This window comes from Paramisgurnus dabryanus, chromosome 18 (assembly GCF_030506205.2).
Source record: "Paramisgurnus dabryanus chromosome 18, PD_genome_1.1, whole genome shotgun sequence".
NCBI classification, from domain to species: Eukaryota; Metazoa; Chordata; class Actinopteri; order Cypriniformes; family Cobitidae; genus Paramisgurnus; species Paramisgurnus dabryanus.
The window spans coordinates 16,350,188-16,373,555 of record NC_133354.1 but is presented as its reverse complement, the minus strand read 5'-3'; the positions used below and the strand labels follow the sequence as shown (position 1 = coordinate 16,373,555).

General features: G+C 38.4%; 1 protein-coding gene across 4 annotated transcripts in view; it reads right to left on the bottom strand.

Annotated features, from left to right (window-relative positions):
- Positions 1 to 23,368, bottom strand: part of cadm1a (cell adhesion molecule 1a) — a 327,178-nt gene that overhangs the window by 99,315 nt on the left and 204,495 nt on the right. For all 4 annotated transcript variants that reach the window (XM_065286942.1, XM_065286943.1, XM_065286944.1 and 1 more), the window contains exon 2: positions 9,357 to 9,374. In XM_065286942.1, the coding sequence (XP_065143014.1) occupies positions 9,357 to 9,374 (18 nt within the window). The remainder of the gene's footprint in view (positions 1 to 9,356; positions 9,375 to 23,368) is intronic.

Here is a 23,368-nt window from a genome sequence, read left to right as displayed (position 1 = left end):
TAATATAAAAGATAGAGCTACTGCAAAATCTATTAAATATTAAAAAATCTATTTAGTTGTCATTTTACTATGTCCCTGGGTGCTATACATCTAACAAGAAAACCTGGCAAGTTATGACATATTCCAGATGTCTCCTGATTTCTTCTTTACTGTAATTGAAATGTTTTAGTTTTATATTTTATGTTTTTCCCCCAATCTTCTTAATATGCCCTTACTTAAAAACTTTAAAGGTGACACCAACATGAAAGTTATCAATTTATCACTAAGCAGGGCTCCAGACTGCCCCCAAATGGTGGCATTTTTGCCCCTAAAATTTGAGAGTGTGCCACTGAATTTTACATCCAGTCGCACATGTGCAACCAGTAAATTTGACCTTTCTTCCAAAAGTGCACAATAAAATGTGACACTGAATTTGAAACAGCACATTGTAATATCTGCATCTATCATTAAAGTATTTATTAGTAATACAGTGGAAATTAGTAGAAATTTGAATATTTGGTTAGCATGTTGATTTACGGTGTGTGCCCCTAAATTTTCTGGTTGCGCCCCTAAAATTTTCAGTTGGGGGCCACTGTGCTCCTTTTGAAAAAAGTTAGTCTGGAGCCCTGCTAAGCGATACTAGTTAATTTTTGGTCTTTATTTTTGCCTTCATCCTATTTGACATCTTATTTACACATTTAAAAAAAAAAAAAATAACAATCATGTGACAATAATTTAAAAAGTTAGTGTCTGAAAGTCAAGAATACTCTCTAATTATACTTTTTTTTTAAATGACAACACAGGCTTTTTATACTACAAGATAAGTACAAGTTTAATAGGGACTGTATATAACAGCAATGACTCACGTGTACATTATTCAATGTTAAGCCAAATAAAACATGAATAAATTAACTAAATTATCTTTAAAGTACAAATCAAGCTCAACTTGAATGAACTCAGTTTTTCTCATGCAGATGATTTTGTGTTTTTCTTCCCTTTTATCCTATGCATCTTACAGTTTATTCAACATAAATTAGATAAATATGTGTTATCCTGATCAAACCATGGCCTCGTACACACACTGCAAACTTTCGGGAGTGACAACTGCATGTAAGTGCGGGATTGAATCGCCTAAATGATCGTTCCATGTCTGTACAGAACAAGACTCACTTCTGAAAATGCAATGATTGACAAAGATGTAACCATAGTAACGTACTGATGTGTCGTGTGGTTATCATTTACCACTTTGACCAAAATACTATTACAGCATTATGTTTTGTGATAAACCTAAATCTTGCCGTTGTGTGTCGTTCATTAGTGATAAAGCTTTCTGTATTGCAGTGTTGCCAGGTTTACATCTTTTGTGGGCTTACATACCACTATGATGCTAAACCGTTTATGGCTTTGGCACATGAAGCGATCACGTTTTTGCTGTTATTAAAGTGAGAAGGTCCCGGTCCAAATATTTTGATTTGCTGAGGTAAAGCATTAGGCTTTATTTCGGCTTATCATTTGATTTTTCAGTTTTTTCCGTGAAAGACATGGCAACACTAGTAAGCAAATGCCTCTCTTTCATTTTCTGAGCTGCGCATACACCAAACTTTTTCCCCTTCTAGGTATTTATTTTTTTTCAGAAGAGAGACATGTGTCGTGTCCACGATGCACGCACATTTAAAGCAACACTAAAGAGTTATTGCTCTTTGCTCCCCCTACAGGTTAGAAGCGTAATTGTTCATTAGCACTGTCGTAAATACTGCAGCATAGCTGGCTCTGATTGGATTGTAGGTCTGGCGTAAAGCAAGTTTTTGTAGTTTTCACTCGAACTACAGGACCACTACCCGACGGTTGGAAACTTCTTTAGTGCGGTTTTGGCCGATAGAGGGCTGCAAAGCGAATGTGAAAGTGCCATTCACCCTGTTTTGAGTGGATGAACCACTGAAACTTTTTTGGAAATGTTATTTTAAGGTAAAAAAAAAACTCTTTGGTGTTGCTTAAATACTTCATCGACAACTAGTTGTTCAGTTAATTTCTGTACACATTGCACAGAGTTTTTGTAAATGCTGAGTTAATTTTGTTGTAGAATGTGGTTGTCACATCTGTAAATTACATGAATTATATGCAGTTTATAGACAGTTTCATCGGACGCACGTGCAGTGACCCGATATGCGTCTGGTCCGAACTTTACTTTCGGTTTCAGTTTTTTAATGGTCTGACTAGTTGCTAAACTGAACTGAATACCTTATTGAAAATAACAAATGTTTTGGTTTCCTAGGTAATCTACGTGTTGTTTATTTTGCTAGTTATATAAATAAACTACATTTAAATTTCTTTGTTGTTATTTATCCTTAGCAGAGTTTACTGGAAGTTACACGTTGACCACGAAAGTCGCTTGTTTATGTTGTTACTGCTTAAACCGTCTATATGAGGCCCATGATTTTGGCATTGCTAATGCAATGCGTTTGAGCTACAGGAACAATCCCATTATGTACTGTAACTAAAAGCAGATTATAGAGTATATCTGATTTAAATGATATTTAAATTAATATATTTGAAAGTGCTCAAAAACCGTTACAAAAATCCTTTACGGTTACTAACAATGACTACTATTGCATTACAACAACAAATGCCTCTCTTTAAAGCAGTGCGGTAGTGAAACTAATGCAAATATTACTGTTAAAGTTTCAATACTGGACCCCTGAGTGCCTTGCAGCTTTTGTTGTGTTTAATTAGTAACAATGGTGGCTTGTTTTACATGCAGGCTATGAAGCAGCATGTTAAGTTTTGCTGCTCTCTTAAGAACAGACCAAAGCTCCCTTAATGGCTCTGAATGCCCAAGACCCCACAGCCACAATGATCGCCATGCCTACCCCACACATTCACAAAGGAGGCACGAAACATTCAGGCAAACACGTGGTTAAGTAAATAGTGATGATACAAGCGCTAATGATGGGTAAAATGCTGGTTGATGCGAGCGGCAGTGAAATGTGGGAAGGGATGGATGGCAGCCTGGTGATTAATGCGTCAGAGAGTCGACGGGGGCCGGGCGCAGCACCAGAGGCCTTGCCACCTCTGCTCTCTCATTTGGAAATCTCTCTCTCAGCAGAGGAAGAGACAGAGAGGACTTTTGCCTCTGTAACCGAGTCTCCATTGTAATGGATAAACAAAGAGGACCAGATAAACAAAAGGCCAGTGAGAAAGACAAGAAATGAAAATATGGAAAGCAAGTTGCACCTTCAACAAAATAAGTGTACACAGGGTTCCCACAAGTTAACTTCAAATTCAAGGACCTTTCAAAGACTTTCCAGGTCCAATACACTCAAATTCAAGGAAATGTGTGGATACATTTCAAGTGAGAGCAAGGTTACATTGTGTTACCTTTAAAGATACATTGTTACAGTTTCCTCCAAGGGTAAGTGCTTCTGAATTAGTTTTTCAAATTCAACCAATGGTGAGGCTTAACGACAAAGACAGGGTGACATGGGAGCCAGGAAGTATATCGCTATCTGAAATATTGCCAAAGACGGCGTTACAGGGACGCAGGAAGTATGGCAATGGAGACGCAGTGCCTCGTTCCTTTCTCAGGGAACAACAGTTACATACGTAACCCAAGACGTTTTTATGTGTCAAACACAACTATGCAAAAAAGCATTTTGGTATGAATCAACATTCGCATAGAGAAGATATAAGCATTTAAAGCTAAGTTTAGCACGTGTGCCCAAAAAGTGCCCACATTTTTATGATATTATCGTACACTACACAGGGAATAATATGGATTTTTTCCCCCAAAAAAAGTCTTGCATAAAATAGATTCAAGCACTTTCAATGACCCGTATCTACGTATGTATATTTTCAAAAACTTCCCAGGGATTGATTTTTCCCCCCAGATTCACAAACTTTCAAGGATTTCAAAGACCCGTGGGAACCCTGTGTACAAAATAGGACTGTGTCACTCAGTTAAGCTACTTCTTGTGCTGACCGTGTTAAATGATAGTTTATTTAAAACTAAAATGATTAAAAGCCACACTTATTGGTAGCCTACTTGTGAAAAATGCCAAATAAGAGAAATGCTGCAGAAGAGACCCCTCTGCCCTCTTTTTCCTTCCTTTCCAGCATTCATCTTCACAGCAAGACATTGCACTGTGAAGACCTCCAGCACCTGTCCCTCACAGCCTGGACTCACCAAGCTGTGCGAGAGTCGCACAGCCTCCTCCCGGCATCCATCTAAACACGGGATTGTGCGGCCAGTCCAGTGTGTATTCTCCATTGTATCCAGGCTTGCGTCCTGATCCAGGAAGCGTCTGTGCACACAAGGATAAGACTCCCCATGCAGGCGGCTGGAGATTAACTACTCTCCTCCTCTCACATCTTCCTCTATCGATCGGCAAGGATTAAATAAAAACCTCACAAACGTTCGGTCAGATGACATCTGAGGCAAAGAGGCAGAACAAGGAGTCCTTGTGGCATAGGCACGTCCTTGAGGTCAGAGGAGGCAGGAGAGAGGCAGTACAGAGACAACCTCTCTCAGAAAGAGACTAAATTAAGACAGGAAGAGATTTAAAGGTGTGGAAGTTCACCCAAAAATTCTGTCAACATTACCTTGGATATAACAATACTTCCTTCAGAAAATGTTCTTTTATGAAATATAAGTAATGTAAATAATTGAATATATGAAAGTGAATGACTAGGGCTGTCCAGTCTTACTTGTCTAAACAACAGGGTTCCCACACCTTAGTTAGCTTCAAAGTCAAGAACCTTTCAAGGACTTTTCAGGTCCAATACCCTCAATTTCAAGGACTAAATGTGGGGACACATTTTAAGTGAGAGCAAGGTAACATTGTGTTACATTTTAAGATACATTGTTACAGTTCCCTTTCAAGGAAACTTGCGCTGCGTCACTGCGCTGACACTTTGGGGACACCTCCAGGGGTAAGGACGTGTATATCATGTATATCTGAATGTGTATATCAAATTCAACCAATTGTGAGGCTTAACTCTTTCACCGCCAGCGTTTTAAAAAAAAGTTGCCAGCCAGCGCCAGCGTTTTTCATGATTTTCACCAAAGTTTAATGCCTTCCAGAAAATGTTCTTCTTTAAATATATAAACATACAATATACCAAATGAAAGAACAGACCCTCTGCTTTTAACAAAAAAAAAAAAACCGTATCATCCAACCTTTAGTGGTTCTTTTACAATCAGCTTTTAAATATGGGTAGGTTTTTGCAAAAACACCATATTTTGAGCAAAAAGGAGAGATAATTCCATTTTTATGATGGACTTTTCATAGAGATCCCATTCAGAGCGATCTTTAAAACAAACACGGACATGCAGCAGCTTGCCATAGGGCAATACTTCCGGTTTTAAAAAGTTGCGGAAGGGCGCCACCTGGTGGATAATAGCAGTATTGCGGAAAGACGGAAAATCTCGTCATTGGCGGGGAAGCGTTTTCTCTTAATTGACGAGATATCTCGTCAATGGCGGGGAAAGAGTTAACAACAAAGACAGGGTGACACGGGAGCCAGGAAGTATATCGTTATCTGAAATATTGCCAAAGACGCCGTTACAGGGACACAGGAAGTATGGCAAGGGAGACGCAGCGTCTCGTTCCCTTCTCAGGGAACAACAGTTACATACGTAACCGAGACATTTTTATGCAAAAAAGCATTTCGGTATGAATCAACATTCGTATACAGAAGATATAAGTATTTAAAGCGAACAGTTTAGCACGTGTGCTTAAAAAGTCTAAAATTTGTATGATATTATCGTACACTGCACAGAGAATATGTTTTTTTTTTTTCAGAAAACTTCTTGCATAAAATAGATTCAAGCACTTTCAATGACCTGTATCTATGTATGTTTATTTTCAAAAACTTCCCAGGGCCTTGAATTTTTTTCTCCCAGATTCACAAACTTTCAAGGATTTCAAGAACCCGTGGGAACGAAGACATAAAGTGTCAATATAAGTCTTATGGACCACAATGAAATTCATTTTATTACTTGACATACAGTACCCTGTCCTTATTGCCTTACTGTATATTATATTCACATATGTTACTTCCATTTTATGGACAGGGTAGTCTCTAAAAATCGCTTCTTCTGGAGGGTGAGCAAATAATGACAGAATTTTCAGCTTTGTTGACCCACGGCAGCTAACAATAAATAAATCAAAAGTCATTATTTGAACTAACAGCTACTTATTAACTCTACAGTATCAAAGCCAAAATCCTGTTTATCACAGTAAGGTGAAGAGGAAAACACATCATCGATGAATTATGGGCATGTTCTTTCACTGTTGCCCTGTGCTAATGTGTTTAGGTAGCACAGTTCTTCTGGATCACATTACTGTAATTTCACAGGAGCCAACTAACACAATAATAGTACTGCCATCAGCACGGTCCTATATTCAGTATTAATGGTGAGTGTACGGCTTTGGCAAGAGAGTCTTCTGTTTACAAGCAGAGCTGGAGGAGAAAGAGGGCGAACGAAAGAGAGAGAGAGAGAAGATGCAACATAAACCAAACAGAAGGCCATGAAGGACTAGGGTCCTTAACAAGGACTGGGATGCATCCAATACCCCTTGGGAGCGTCTTCTTTAGCTCACTTCTAATTTATACTCTTACAAATATCTTGGCCGCGATTAATAACTGAATCACAAGGCAACAAAATACAGCACCTCTGCCAAGAGCAGTGTGTTCGGGCGTGAGAGTTTCTCCTGAGTCTCAGCATGTTTGGGCTGATAGACTATGAAGTAGAAAGGCATTAATTGTAGAGTGTGGGCTAAAGTCGCCGGCCGTAATCTTGTCTATATGATTCATCGCCCTCCTTCAGGTGCAGCTCAGGGCAGGTGTCTAGTTTTTCTGTTGTAATGTGGGCTGACAATCAAGCATCATTTCTACCTCTGTGCTGATGAGGTAACATTAGGAAGGAGAATGTGTTTATGTGTCTGAGTAGCTACATGGACACATTTTGCCTTCATCTAAATAAAATCCTTCCGATTGATATATCCTATCATAGAGTTTACATGAACACTTAATAATGTGATCCGATTGGTGTGCGTGTTTATATGAAACAAGCTTTAAATCAGATTTGATCATTATGCATCCTCCAAAAATCGTTGTGCGTCTATTTCAGGTCATAATTAATAAACACCAACGAACCCATGAAGCTTTGTGGCTCATTGATTATCAAGCAGCAAGAGCGAGTCCAAACACACACGTTTGTGGATCAGAGTATGAATAATGGACTGACCGGACAACGCTGTCTTGTATCAGTTTACGGGGGATATCATGGCGTGCATTGGATACGCCAGTCCTCCCCATTTACTTAAACGCCGCATATTTTTTTGTCGTTTTATTTATTGGTTTCTCAATTTTTTCTGTTTTTTTAAACCATTTTCACTGAGGACATCAACCACTTGGCCAAATCAGTTTGAGCGTATCAAATTGGAATTTGGCGTATGTATTGCACAATTTTCACACTTCGTGCCATTTATACGCAACTCTGTAAGACTGGGTTGGATGGATTAGATATTTAATCGGCTTGGCTCTTTTTAGTCCGATGTTTACATGAAGCATTTTTATTCAGATTGAACATTTAAACCGATTACAAATGTCCATGTAAACGCAGCTAATGTTTCCTGCTTTCTGGCCTGCTTTTAGATTAGAAATTTTTAAAATAGTACAACTAAAGCCATGTGTATAGTTTGTTTCCTTTTACGTATATGCACAGGTGTACGCACAGCCATGAAAGCATAGTTCATTCGACTCATACAGTATACGTGCACTGACCGTCAACAAATTGCAAACCTCTCATGGTCTATAGTACATACTTCATACTCCTGCACGCACATGCGAAACATACACATACAATTTACAGTATGCGAGGTTTCAAAAAATTTGGTGGTGCACGCACTGCAAAAAAGTACTTTCTTAGTTTTTGTCTTGTTTTTCAGTAGAAATAAAAATTCTTAAATAGCAACTACGGTCCGATTCACGATTTTACATTTCCTTTGGTGTGTAAGTGTGTATTAGTACATGTTAACGATATGCAAAAGTTACATACCCCAAAGTAAACGATGACGCAAGTTAACATTTCCAACGTAAACCTCTTTACTTGAACTACAACAAACACACAGATTGTAAGCAACAGTTTAATTCCTAAGCCTGTTGACGTAGACACTCCCGACATTATCATAATACCTCCCGCTTTGGACTCAGCCTGAAAGTTATCCTGTAAGCATTGCATTGTGAGTGAATCTTTCAAACATGGTAAGGAGCGTCATATTTCCTGCTGACGTCGGATTGTAATCAGGCCAATCACAACGTACAGATTAGCTGGCCAATCAGGGAGGCTTTTCAGATCGATGAGCTTTGTACGAAATCAGAGCGTTTGAGGAAAATAATGTGTTTTTTAAACATAAACCACGCAAACACATTAGATTATAACAAATACACAAAACAACGTTGTTTTTAGGAATGAAATAGGTGCACTTTAAATCAAGATGTTTTAGACAAAAAAAATACAATTTAAGTGAATTTGTGCTCAAAACAAGCAAAAATATCCACCAACATTAACAGAAAGTCTTTTCCTAAATGCAACTAAAAAGCACAGCGAGTAACTCATCAGACACATCAATAAATGAACACCTCCATTACGTTGTAAATTATATAATTTCACACCAATCTACAAAAACAAAAATCTGCCAGGTGCTATCAAAGGCAAGCAGGTACCTATCAAAGCAAAAGATTTCAGTCTGGTTGCATTGCATAAAACAGGCTTTACAAATATGATACCCCTGTATCACTGAGCACAAACAGCGCTTTTATACTTCTCCCTCTCTGTACTGAACACACAGTAAGAAATATCACTTCTTTAATATATAAAAAATAAAAAGAATTCTGTTATCTGGAACCCACGCTCGTCTTTGATGAGCCCTGCCAACAAAATGGCAAAAAACTGAAAATGAGAAAGACCACACAGGCGTGGATAAGACATTGATAGAACGGTGAGTTTGAGTACGGTTTACCAAATGACTTATTTTACCGCCCTCCTTCAAAATACATTGGCCACATTTGAAAGAGGAAATGATTGCCTATCAGGAGTAAATGTTCTCTGAGCAGAATGGAGAAATTCGAATGGATGAGACATCAAACGGAATGAGGCTGAATTTCTCTCCTGAAAGTGGAGAAATGGATGATGTTAAAAGAGAGGAGAAAGATGGAGTGCTGGAGAGCACCTGCAACGGTGTGGGTTAAAGAAGAAGAAAAAGAGCAAGTTAAGGAAGGCTGGCTGAAGAAAGCCATGTTGGTTAAAGGATGAGCTGGAGAAATGGGAATGGGAAACACACATGAAACACAAATGTAATAAAGGGAGGCTTTACCTGCAAACTGAGCAGCTCCTGTGAGAAAGAGGGAAAGAAAGAGAGAATAATTAAAACTAATCATCAATAATTCTCAAAGGTCATTTACAACCTTTATTTTAGCATTTCAATACTAATAATGACATTTTCAAAACAAAATATATATTGGTTACACTTTATTTTGATTCCACTTACTATAATATAGCAACTACATGCCTACTAACTATCAGAGTATTAGTAGACTGTAAGGGTTAGCAAAATAAGTATAGAAAAGTTGACATGTAGTTGCAAAGTTTCAGTCATAATATCTGTTGGTGATCATCACAATTATTAGGATATAACAACGCTATATCACAGGAATTCGTACATATTTTATGAGTTGGCTTATTTGTATGAATTCATACGACCACGTTCGTAAGTTTTTGTACGATTTGCCTTGACCCCTGTGACATTGGGGTTAGAGTTTTGGTTTCGTTGTTCTTTATTCATAAAAAATTTATGTTTTTGCACAATTAACTTCATATGAATTCATACGAATTAGCCAACTCGTAAAATATGTACAAATTCTCGTGAGATCAAGCTGGATATTAAGCAGACATTACTAATCTATTAGTACTCAAATGATGGTTGACAAGTTATAAAGTTACTTTAGGTAAAAAAATTTGGACTATCAAAAAGTGTTACCAATATGTTTCATTAAATGTTATTTGGACAAAAGGATACAACAATTCTGAGCAAATCGAAGATTAAACATAGCATCAGGTTGCTACACAGTGTTTATGTCTATTTCTTGACCTAATTTTGCCTATTTGACCAAAATCCAAACTCAAAACAAACTAAGAACATAACAGCACAAAACAACAAAGTCCAATCCAGATAAAAGAAAAAAAGTGCACAGTTTTGAATTACTATCCCAAAGAAAGCATCACAGTATTAATGAATTGTGGCCTGGTCAGTTAGACAATTTCTACCATTAAGATAGAATAGCAAAATTAAATGGTATCATTTTACATTGATAAATACTGTCCACAATAAAGATACTGCTTCAATGTATTGTGATATTACGTAGTGCCCGAAAATAGTCCCCTGCTATTGAAAGATACTAAGGGGACTATTTTCGGCTGCTGGGTAATATCATTGCGCCACCTGCGGCCATGTTACAACAGCAAAGTCCTTGGTTATTACGCCAGAATGAGAGTATAGTTCCTAACCATATCTGCCTAGAAAATCACAACTTTAAATTTTTCTTCGGTCTTAGTACACGATGTAACTACAGAAGAGTCAAGTTTTAAATAGGAAAAATATAAAAACTCTTTGGTTATTACAGTATTTTAGGTGCGATGCTAATGGACTAATCAGATTCAATGGATTGTGCTAAGCTATGCTAAAAGTGCTAGCACCAGACCCAGAGATAGTCTGAATGGATTCCAAAACGGTAAAAATAAAATGTTTAACTCTAGGGGGGCTGGAAAATGAGCATATTTTCAAAAAAGTGGAGTGTACCTTTAACATCAGTGTCGACAGTAAGGTTAAAGTAACAAAATGAATGAACAGAATTATTACTTTAAAACTCTTTGGTACACAATCTGACAGACTAATCATTTCATGCTGTATCTTGAGCAACCATTAACAGAAAGTACCTCATGAATATAACAATAACAAACAATAGAGAGAGAGAAATTATGTCAGCCTTGTGTCAGGTCCCCAGCTGAACATTAATTCATCCAATGCTTTGTCTGTGAAGCAACATTCATTACAACACATCAACAGCATTTGGTCTTGCACTACACTATTTGTGGCTTAGGCCTCGATCTGAGGTTTAATGGTTTAGTTATGCGCAGGCATAACAGTTTTAAAAAGCACTTTGAGTCAACATAATGGTATAAAACTGTGCAATGAGTCAGAGACTGATTAGAAAAACAATTTTCTTATTAGCATTTTCACCAAATTTTCATCTTGGCTAATGTGCTAATTAGCATTTCTCTTCAGGGACTCCACGCAAACCCATTGCAGACAGATATTTGTGTTTCGGATTTGCTTAGGGCGTTTGCTTGTCAATTAAATTTGAGCTACATTAAAGGAAGTACGCAGAAATGCTAAGACCCTTTGGTGACCGCGGCATCAATCATCTTTCGGTACTAAATTAAACTTCCCAACCCAAATAGGCCTTAGTATCATTGGCTATGTTTACATACACATAATTTTGTCAATCTGTGCAAGCGCACAGCCAGGGTTGCCAGATTTGCGAATCAAAACCAGCCTAATGGACATTCAAAACTACCACAAAAATATGTCAATGTCTATTTACTGCCCAAGCAAGTATGTTGTTTTGGAAATCTTCAGTCAGAAAGACAGCATCGAAAAAAAAGGCAACCAAAAGCAAACCAACACAAATAATCAAGAACAAGACTGGTTGAAGCTGTAGGTGTTTTCAGCAGGGTGGATCAGTAATACATGGGTTGTGTGCTGTGTGAGGCTCCAGTGCCTGCTTTAGGATTCATGGCATGCCGTTTGGGTGCAGCCAGTAACTGGTTGATAGCCACAGGGGATCAGGGGCCACCCCTGAACTCAGACCCCTGAAACACAGGCCAAACAGATAAGGCTATCCATGTTAAGTAAATGTCAGCCTTCAGAGAATATCTTTTCAATGGCCTTAGGCTTTGCTGGGCCCCTGACCAGAAAGCCAAGGGACCGCCTACTTCGTGTCACCGTCTACCCTCCTCTCCTCAGGTGAGGTTAAAATCCCTGACCGGTGGAATGCATTAAACATGAGTTATCCCACTTGAGAGACGCTCCCTACTCCAAAATGATAGGGACATTAACTTTGGGGTCAGCAAGCATGAGCTGCATTAATGAACCCTTGTGTCTCTCTCTATATACGCACACCAACCTGAGAGCACTTCATAATGTCAAAAGCCTTGAAGCATGGCATGCTACAAAAACATTGTCATTTATGACTGGAGAAAGAGAGATTAATACAGACCTTATAGTTAATAAGATGTGTCATTGTGATTCAAACTGTTGCACTGGTGAGCAATTTTGCTTTATTTATTATATATATATTTTTTTAAACATTTACTAGATAAACTGACGCAATGTTAAACTCCCGTGAAGAACTGATAAAGTGCTTTTAACTCTTTGCATTAGTGAAATACATCACAAAAATCATTAGTTCAATCCAAGGCCAGTCAGTGCATTTAAAACCGTACACATACTGTAAACATCCACTACGGCCCACTCCTATCCAGGCACAAGAGGCTCGCTTAGTACAAGCCGTGCAGTCCTGGGGATTTTTGGACATGATTACCAGAACTTAACTGCAGTCTTTCACTGAGACCAGGGCCAAAGAGTAGCCTCGGTCTACTTCACACCAAACAGACGGCCTTCACATGTCTCATACGCAAAGGAAGCAGCACAGATACAAGCCTCCAACCAACACCTCTCGCCACAGGTTTCACACAGTGTGATTGGCCTCAATAGCTAGTCTCATATCCAGCAGCATCAAGTCTGGTCTTAAAGCTGACTTGGGCCAAGAACTGACCACTTAAAGGGGAAGAGACCACTAGACTGACATGAAAAGCAACTACAAATCCTTCGCAGAATATAATATTGCCCTTAAAGGAATAGATTACCAAACTACTGTATAAGAAATTACCCAACAATTTACTCAACTCAGTGCTTTCCTGAGTATAGTTATATTATAATTCCATTTCTTCACATTTTAGAGTTGTATTAAATTAAATCCTAGATTTGTATAGTATTGAATGGTAACCAGTTTTCTGAAACATATCCATCATCGAAATAAAAAAGAAATCCATACTAGTCCATTGCATGACTTCATATATTTTCTAAAGTGAACTTTATGTTTATAAGAGAAAATGATTTATGCTTTCAGTGCATATAGCAATCAATACATCACATTTGAATGTAAACACATATAGATAAAAATAGCGGCACATCGGCTCAATGACAATAAATAAGACAATCACTAGTTCATACAATGCACATGAAATCTAGTTTACAAGAAAAAATAATAACTAGCCGATGCAAAAGTTTACATCCTCTGATTTACATCCTTAAAGGGATAGTTCACCCAAAAAGGAAAATTGACAAAAGTTAAAAAATGATGCTGCGCATGACCCCATTACCTTAATAATGCACGTTGCCATATCCTTGCTATTGCACATTTCACGTAAATATGTATGCGATACGTAAATATGAGGTAAATGTAAGACGTGAACTTAAGCACAATTCTTCTGCGCATGTACACAAGGTATTTTTGCATTCGATTGAGAAAATACTACGATTTACTTGTTTACAGGGATACTTTTCTCCTGATGATCGAATCACAGATTGGACTACACCACCAGAAATTTGCATCCGATCGACCTCAGTCGCATTGATTAAGGTGCTTACATGAAGACTTTTCAATACGATTAAGCCATCAATACGATTACAGTACAAATGGTGACCTATTGTAGTGTGATCTGGTGTTTTATCAGTGGTAGCCGGTGACTTCTTTTTTCGAGGGTGCTCGATGTGAAGTTCGCCACCACATGTATGTAGCCGTCATGACTCATGTGTGAGGTTCCTTTTTTCAAAATATGTGTTTTGCGCGTCGAGTGATCCTATGTGCATCATGTGTCTTGTTAAATTAAGTGCCTGCTGCAGACGCATCTAAAGGGTTTATGATAATAGAGACGCTCGCGTTTGCCAGATACTCTCATGCGTAATCAGAGTTTACAGTTAAGGGAGTGTCTTGTGTGTATTTTGTGAATGTGAGCGTTTCTTTTATCATAAACGGTTTTGACGCGTGTGCAACAGGCACTTAATTTAACAAGACACATAATGCACATAGGATCCCTCGACGCGCAAAACATTGTTTTACATGACGCAAAAAAAACACATATTTTGAAAACGCAAGCAACACACGTATTTTGAATTAGCGCCCCTCGAATGAGCAGTCATGAGCCGCCACTGTGTTTTATTATGTGTTATCATGGCGTTTCATTGTGTGTTTCTTTAATTATATCTGTGTGTTCCAATACAGCAAGTATGGTGTTTTGGAAATCTTCAGCCAGGAAGACAGCATCGAAAAAGACAAAGAGAAAAAAATAACTAGCTGATGCAAAAGTTTACATGCTTTGATTTACATCCTTAAAAGAATAGTTCACCCAAAAATGAACATTTACAAAAGTGATAAATGATGCTAAGCACACAGTTGATGGTACCCATTGACTTCCGTAGTAGGATAAACAAATTCTATGGAAGTCAATAGGTACTGTCAATGTGGTTGCCATCATTTATCAAAATATCTTATTATTTTGTGTTCAACAGAATAAAGAAACTCATACAGGTACTAAATGATGACAAAATTTTCATTTTTTGGGTGAACTATGCCTTTAATGTAGCGTTACTTTTGAGCATCAACTTAAGTATGCCCATGCTTACTGAATTTGCGTACTGATGAGTACCAATGCCATTTTTATTGCATAAATCAACAGTGGGTGTGTTGTATCTAAGTCTGAGACTAATCAAAACCTAGAAATTTCCTGCCTATGAGGTATTAAATTAAACATAAATGAACCCTTAAAGCAAAATTATCGGTAATCTTAAAGTGAAAATGAGTATGAGCTTTACAGCTAAAAGTGTGACACCGGACGATAGCTTTAGAATTCAAAGTCAGCGACAGAGTGGCAGTGTTTCTGAAGATCAAGTCTTTGTCCTATCAGGCTCTGATAGGCTGCTTTAGTCAGAGAGGATTGAAGCGCGTGTCTACCTGAGTAATAATAGGGAGGGATTTATTGTCTGTCTGCTGGGCTGTGATTAGACACCACTGCTGCCACTCTGATAAGCCTGCTGATGGGAATAGACACTCCAGCGTCCTAAAACCACCTTGGGAGGGAGGTCACATCTGGCTGTTCACATCATCTGCCTTTGAAGTGACTTTTGAGGTTTTGCTAAACTTTAGAGACACGTTCAACTCGGAGGAGTAAGCGGGTCTCATTAAGCGAAATGAACTGAAGCTAATGGGTACTTTAGGATTCAAGATCCTGTTTCCTTTTCAGTTTGGGAAATCCAGCATCGCTATGTAACATTAATGAGAAGATTCGATGTGAGACGGCCAGCTAACCCATAGTGAAATTTTTGACTACCATGCTGGGTTGTTTTCTGGTGTGGGCTGTTTTATACTGGTTACATATGCAAAACAGGTGTTCTCAGCTACATACAATATTTTATGTATACGAGTATGGATTTTAAGCTTTCAGGACATTGACAAGTACATTGCAGATAGACATACCGCAGTACTACAGCTTTTCAGCGTGACCTGCTGAGCCTTCATGTAATTAAAAGGTTAGAAGAGCACGGTCATATTTTCATCCCAAAGGGGATTTGATGGAAAGGGCAGGGTTGTGTGGCCTAGCGTGGCCCAGACAACACACAGGTTGACCTTCACATCCACAGCTTTCTGAACCGCATGCCAAAGAGTTCAGTCGAACACCTCTGTGTCACACGCCACCAGGATCGTGATGCTATCTTTCTTTGACTGAAATACTTTCTACGATCCGAATCTGATTAGAAATTCTTCAGAAGAGATGACATTTACATTCGTCACACTTTTAGAAAAGCTGATACTAAAGGAAAGCCGAAAGAATAGAACAGAATGGAAAAAGGACAATGATAAGACCTGAATACCAAAACTGTTGCTGTTAGATGTTTAAAGAGAATCTGATTGTTACAGTCAGTTGGTGAAAATAGCTCCAGACGAAACCCATCAGGGTGCTTGGGGACACAAGATCGTGATGCAGGGAACTGATATGGTGAGAGGACAGTTAAGGTTGTCACAAATGAGATCTGGAGAATAGGAGAGAAATTCTGTCATTAATTTTGAATGAGAGACACTGATCTGGAGTAATTGCTGTCTGATATCTCACCCAGTAGGTCTTCACTGTCAGGGCACATCTCTGTGGGATCACCCAAGGTAAAGTGACCTCTTATAAGTTAGAAGTCACTCCTCTTATTAACCGAGAAAAAAGGGTTTTTACACGTTACTGCTCATCATATGGTCTTATTATGTTAATTGCTATGTTTAAATTACTGTAGCATGTATCTAAGATCCACTGTATGACAGTACTGTACTATACGAACACGCACTTACTAACCGAAAAATTATGATGTTTTATATGACTGCCGTGAATATAATACAAATGCGCCACGCTTACTGCTATGTTTACATTTTACAATGCTCATAAATAATCTCCCCACCGGTGAGACATTACCTGCAAGAATATACGACAGCAGAAACTCTACTGTTGAGAAAACATACAGTGAATTGACTCTTGCAAGAGCAATTAGCTAATGAGAACTGAGCAAAAGCAGCGTGCACTGTTGCTTCAAGTCGAATGAAACTTTAGTCACATCAAATCCGTGTCCTTCAGCCAAAACAAAAGCAGAGAAATAAGCTATAAAGTACCATTCAGTGCAAAATTGCTTTGCAGAATTGCACTCGGATGTACTGCACTAGCGGAGGTTGTGGAAAGCCCACATTCATCTACATTTACTGTAAATGAAACATCTCTGGCTATTATTAGTTAAGGGAAAGGTCAGTGTTTGAAAGAGAGGATGCTAAACAACACTAAAATGGATAACACACATTTTAGTGTTTTGCTTCACAAAAACAGATAAGGTCTTTGTAGCTAGCATTTTATGCTTGAAAACAGCTGACTTGTGTCATACTACGAAACATTTTTTTTTCCAGCATATAAATATTATGTGGTGATTTCCTGTACAGGGCTTAGATTAAACTAAGACTCAAAAAAATTATTCAGGGGATCTGTTGCCACTACTTAATTTAATGCATTGGTGCAAGTAAAAAAAGATAAATAATTGATTTATTGAAACATTTTAAGTTGCACATTTTTTTATTGAGTTATCCAGACTCAATAATGTTGATAATTAATATTGTGTGTATCTTCAACTTAATTATCTGTGTTAGTTTGTTTAAAACATTATTTAAGTTGTAGTAACTGAATGCATTTAGCTTGATAATTAATTTTTTTTTCAAGTTTCAGGTTCCCAGCATGTTTTGCATGGGATAAAGTGAGAGTAAGGGCCAAATCACCCCAGATGCTTGGCGTGTCTGTTACGTGTCTTTCTCATGGCAGCTGCGTGGCATTTTCTATGCCCTTGCTTACCAGAAGCGTTTCTGACGCGGCGCTGCTGCTGCTAGCCTAATCTGTATACATATGTGTTTTCTATTGATAAACTGACCTGACGCTTCCAAGATGCTTGCGTGTGGTGTAAAAAAAAGGCGTTGGTCCTATTCCTAGCATGCACGCGTGTTCGTGCGTGTCAGGCGGTGTGCACGGTCAAACCTGCTAACATGGGAGCCTAAATAAAAACGGACACGCCACGCAGCTAAGACGCTCACGCCACGCATCCGGTGTGAATCGGCAATAAGGCTGCATCCCAAAACTTAGGCAGCTGACTTGTTGCCTCGCTGCCTTGTGAGGCAATGACTTCAGAGGCACGAAGGCAGCTCAGAGAAACGCTTTCGGACACACTTCAAAGGCACCGGGTTTGACATATAAACAGAGAGCGCCTAACTAATCACATATTTGAAAACTACAATACTAATTTCTCGCCCGAAATGCAATTAAAAGGTGTATAAAGTGAAAATATACATTTATGTACACTAAATTTGGGCTCCAGCCACTTTCTTGGCCGCCATTTTATTTTTTCAAACTCGACCAGGCTCGACCAATCACATTCCACATGCGCACACACGCATAGAATTGTGTGACAGAAGGACGATGGACGTACAGTGTCTCAGGAGTCAGGAAGTAAACCTAACATTGTATTCGGACATGGCTTGATTCCTTCCTGCCTTGGAATGCTGCCGCAGAAGGCAGCAATTTAGAGTTTTCGGATGCAGCTAAATGTAGAAATCTGGTGTTATTTTATTAATTTTTAATTAAAATGAAAACACAAGAAGATTTATTAATGTTTAATGTTATGTTGCATTTGCTTAAGATGAGCTAAGACTGGTTGTCTTCTGCAACCTGACAAGTGTTTTAAAATAAATAAAAGATGTGAATATTTTTAGCAGTTTTGTGTAAATTAGTGTCCAAGATTGATTCAATTTTTAAATAATGTGGAAAAAACTACTTATTTTTTATGAGTATTCAACTCAAATTCAGTACTTGTCATAACAAAAAGAAGAGAGAAATGCAATTAAACATTATACATTTATTTGCACTAAATTTGTGCTCCAGCCGCTTTCGGGGCCGCCATTTTTTTTTTTCAAACTTGACCAGGCTCGACCAATCACATTCCACATGCGCACACACGCATAGAATTGTGGGACAGGACGATGGAGGTACAGTATCACAGGAGTCAAACAGTTGCGTTATTTTTTGTGTTTAATATTTTTTTATAGTATAGTTAATTTAGGACATTTACAAACATAACTTACAAGGAACATTACTGATGTGCATTTTGAGACAAAACAATAGCACTGATGTGTGTTAAGTAATGTCAGTGCAAGATGTTTTTTAATAAAGCCCTGTCAGGAAAACTGCCCCTAAGTGTTTTTTTAATGTAAGAAAAACAGGCTTTTCTGTAAGATCGGGTTCTCCACTGCCAAATTCTCCTATATCTCATGTCTATGACACCTCGATTGTGAACATGGGAAAGATTCGGACTTCATTTCGATTATATATGTGCTTAATCACTTTTGTCCTAATCCACAAGTGCATAAAAACACTGCACAGCCATAGCCAAACAAATCAGATTCCATCTATGTTTAATATACAGTAATGCAGAGCTACAAATCTGCAGAGGTCCTTGTCAAAGACTATTGTAGATTCCCCTCAGAACCAAGAGCTTATGAATAGACATAGCACAAGCCACACTCCTGGCTCTCCCCTTATTGTGCCTACCCATAGTGACGCTCCAAAACTAAGCAACCAACAAAATGTCCCGTCATGGCTTGTTAGCACACAGTGTTATCGTCTGGAGATCAAGAGATGAGCTCTGTTTGTAAAACGGAGAGGGAACGGCCGGTGTAGGGATTAACTTGGTTAAAATATTCTCACGATACTCCAAGGCTGAAGTGACTGCGCTTGGTCACCGAGAGACTACAGGCCAAATTCAGCCTTGCATTTCTGTCTGGCTGCCCGTCTCCATCCCTCAGTGCTTGCCTTTGTTTGGTTTTCTCGCTCAGGTCGAGCTTGTTACTTAATTAAATCAGCTGAGCCCTTATATCAGATATTCTTTAACAGAATACTAAAACATATCCATTCCCTAATGCCATTACATAGAGCGAAGGGTAGGCAGACGCTTTAATCCCCTGGATCAGCCAACACAAAAGAAAAAGAAGCTGCCAGTCTGCCATTAGCCACATATTTGCTCCTGGGCTGGTAACACCAACCTGCAGCTTGAAATCTGCACGGCTGACAGATGTGACAAGCCCTCTCTGGGACGCTCAACAGACAAAAATCTGTTTTTTCCTGTAGTTGGAGAGGAATGAATGATGTTTTGACACGGCACAGTGGTGCCACCATTTACTGGGAACGCTTGTACTGTACTTTCAGATTTCTCATTGACTGCTGCAATATCCAGCTAAAATGAAGATGTCAATGTAACACCCATTAAAAGGATCTTCAGGTGCTGAAACTTCAAACAAAAAGCTCTTATGGAGAAAAAGAACAACAGCAGGTTTGGAAAAGTACTGTTGGTACAATCAGTGTACAACATTGCTGTGCGCTATTGAATTGAGAATGATTTTGTAGCGCAACCTGGAAGTAAGCACACCCTCTGAATAAAAGGTCCTGTAAGCTTTTAAAAAGGTCTTAATATATACCATTTTGGGGTACCAATATGAACCTTTTAGGTACAAAAGTGTACTTGTTGAATATGTACTGGCCCAGTGACCACCTTTGTACCTTCTTGTACCTTTTTCTAAAAGCGCAGGACACTGGTTTCCTCGACTTATGGATTATGGCAAAAATTACTTTTGTTTAACAAAAGTTTGAAACACACGTTTTGTCCAACAAATTAATCTTCACAGATGAACACAACTTTTAAGTCTGAATGTGTTACTAGAAATGAAAAGCTAATCGTAGGCTACAAGTGAACGGCACCACAGTCACTTGAATTCAATGTCATCACCACCAAAACATGTAAGGAGATACTTTGTGGATGAATCTTGGGGAAATTGTGCACATGTTGCATTGTTTTTGAGATCTTCATACATCTTTATGATGATGATAAGTCCCCAATAAAGTCTGAAGTCCCAGCTTGTTAGGAACACCCTTTTGAAGACACTTTAAAGTTTTAAAAGGTCAGGAGTGAGTGTATTACTGTTATGTTTTATGTTGTAAAATAAAATCTGAAAAAATATCTTGGGCTTATGTAAAAAGAAGATCTTATAGTAAGGATAGTTCACCAAAAATTCTGTCATTATTTACTCATCATCAAATTGTTACAAACCTGTATAAATGTCTTTGTTTTGCTGACAAAAAGGAAGACATTTGTAATCAAGAAAAAACACTCTGACTTCTACATCTATAGTAGAAAAAAAATCTATGGAAGTCAATGGTGCTCAAAAACGGTATGGTTACAAACATTGCTTCCTTTGTGTTCATCAGAACAAAGACATTTATAAATGTTACATCCTTCATATCTCTGAAGTGTCGTCAGTTTCATCAGATTTATAAAAGACAGATCAGCTTTACCGATTCTTTCCAATAACGTACGAAAAATTTGTAAGGAGGAGTTACGAACTGCGGGAGGAGCGAGTCATGAGTCAACACTTTAAACAACACTGACTGGATAACTTATGATTCACTACCAAAAATGGTTCTTCTATGGCATTTCCACAAAGAACCCTTTTTAGCACTTTTTTAGTTGTCACATGGCTTGAACCACATATTACTTTCTCTCTTTTCTGAAACACAACAAGAGATCTTTGGCAGAATGTCTGAACAGATATTCACAACTCAACTCAATACAATGCAAAGGGATTATGATTTAATATTCCAAGCTCCAAAAAAAAGTAAAAAAAAAAAATGTACAAGAAGTATCAATAAATTAGTACATGTCATGCAGTAGTAGAGGGCAAGATACATCGTGCTTTTTGTCCCTTGTGGAAGTGTAAATCTTTATATCCTTTCCCTGTATATACAAGACCTGCTCTGACATTCTGCTGAGCTTTTTGAGTTTTAGTACGAAGTGTATCCGAAGGAAAATAATACTGGAATACAGTAAGTAAAGTACAAGTATTGACAAAAGTTAACTTTTGAGTGAACTATTCCTTAAATTAGCCCACAGTTTCTGTGTTGTGTTGCGTGTTTATGAACTTCAAATCCGTTCCTCTAAGCCAAGGCTTACTGAGGTGTTGCTCTTCTTTGGCATTTTTTGTATGTGATGCAACAATGACGAAACACACTAACAAAGTACCTTTAACCAGCTGTGGTGGAGAAGATGAAAGCAGTCGCATGAGTAGTGTGGGTGCCGTAGTTTGACAGCGCAGGTGCTTGACTACACTATATGGAGAACCCTACTGAGCCCCGTGCCCATTATTTTTGCTCCCGACAAACCTGGTATAATCCCCTCATTTGCGAGGTCATCGCAAATCATTATATAGTAGGTTTCCATTCCTCCGACATAAATACATGACCCCAGGGATCCGTTCGGCTCCGCTCTACCCTTCACTCTCCATGTCTCTCGTCCTCACTCACTGCCTCTCTCACCCTCTAACTTTCCTGTTTTTTTACAAGAGTCCAGGAAAGCGTGTAATTAAATCTGCAGAGAATGCATGGGCAAGAACAAGCGATGCAGTCAGGCAGAATATGTGCAGTCCTGTATAGTGGGATAAACAGAGGCATGATAAAATACCAAAAGTAAGTTTGCACAGTATCTGACAGCCAAAAGAGACATGCTCGCAGCTCCAAAGCACACACAGAGAGGTTTTCCCACTGCGGCCCGTCAAAGACAGGCTACGGGGTGTTGTAACACATTCCCATATTGCAATTCTTCTTTTAATTCGGCAAATACCCTCTAGAAAATTCCCAAAATTATATATTTGCATTTGTTTACATATATTCTTAAACGTTGTCTTATGATTTTTCAAAGGATACGCGCTAGGGAAGAATACGTTTTGCGAACACGGGGGACGAGCCGACGCGCTTTACTGATTTGTAAACAATGCAAGTATATTTTCATTGGTTTAATTGAAAGACAAAAATGGCTCAGTAGAGAGAGTTGCGATGCGTTTTATCCCTGGAGTCGGTGCTGCAGATGGGATGGCAGTCTGCTCTCCGATCGCCTGAGGTTTCTGCTGGTGTACCTCTTATATAAATACAGCCTTTCAGAGCTCTGCAGGGAGCATGCATGGAGTACCAGAGAACAGAGCTGCACCAGAGGCTGAAAATGCATTGTTGTTACAGAGTCCCATAAATACTTAATAACAATGCAAGCTATTTCCATAAAAGTGGAAGATGCTTTGAACACAGATCTGCTCCACCCTTAGGCACTACTCTGCAACACAGATGACTCGCCTTTGTAAAGTACTAAGTTCAAGGAAATGTTGCTGTGATATCACAGTACATAAAAATGTAACTAGATGGAAATTACATTGCATACACTTTTAAAAATAAAGGTGCTACACAGCGATGCCACAGGAAAGAAATATTTTTCTTGACTTTCAGTCAAAGGTTCTTAAAAGCACCATTTATTCTTACCTGTCTATATAATGTCAGTCAAGAAATGGTGGCAGTACCTTTAAAGTCATAATATGTAACATTTAGTTATACGTATACATTTGGGACCAATATGTACCTCTGAGATACTAATGTGAACTTTACAGTAGGTGCAAACATGTACGTGTTTAAATGGTACTGCCACAACACTGTAAAAATGAAGCAACTCAATTCAACATAATATTTTAAGTTTTGACGTGTGAATAATTGACATGACTTATAAAAACTAGTTGAAGTTTTTAAACGTACTTTTTTAAAGAGGACATTTCA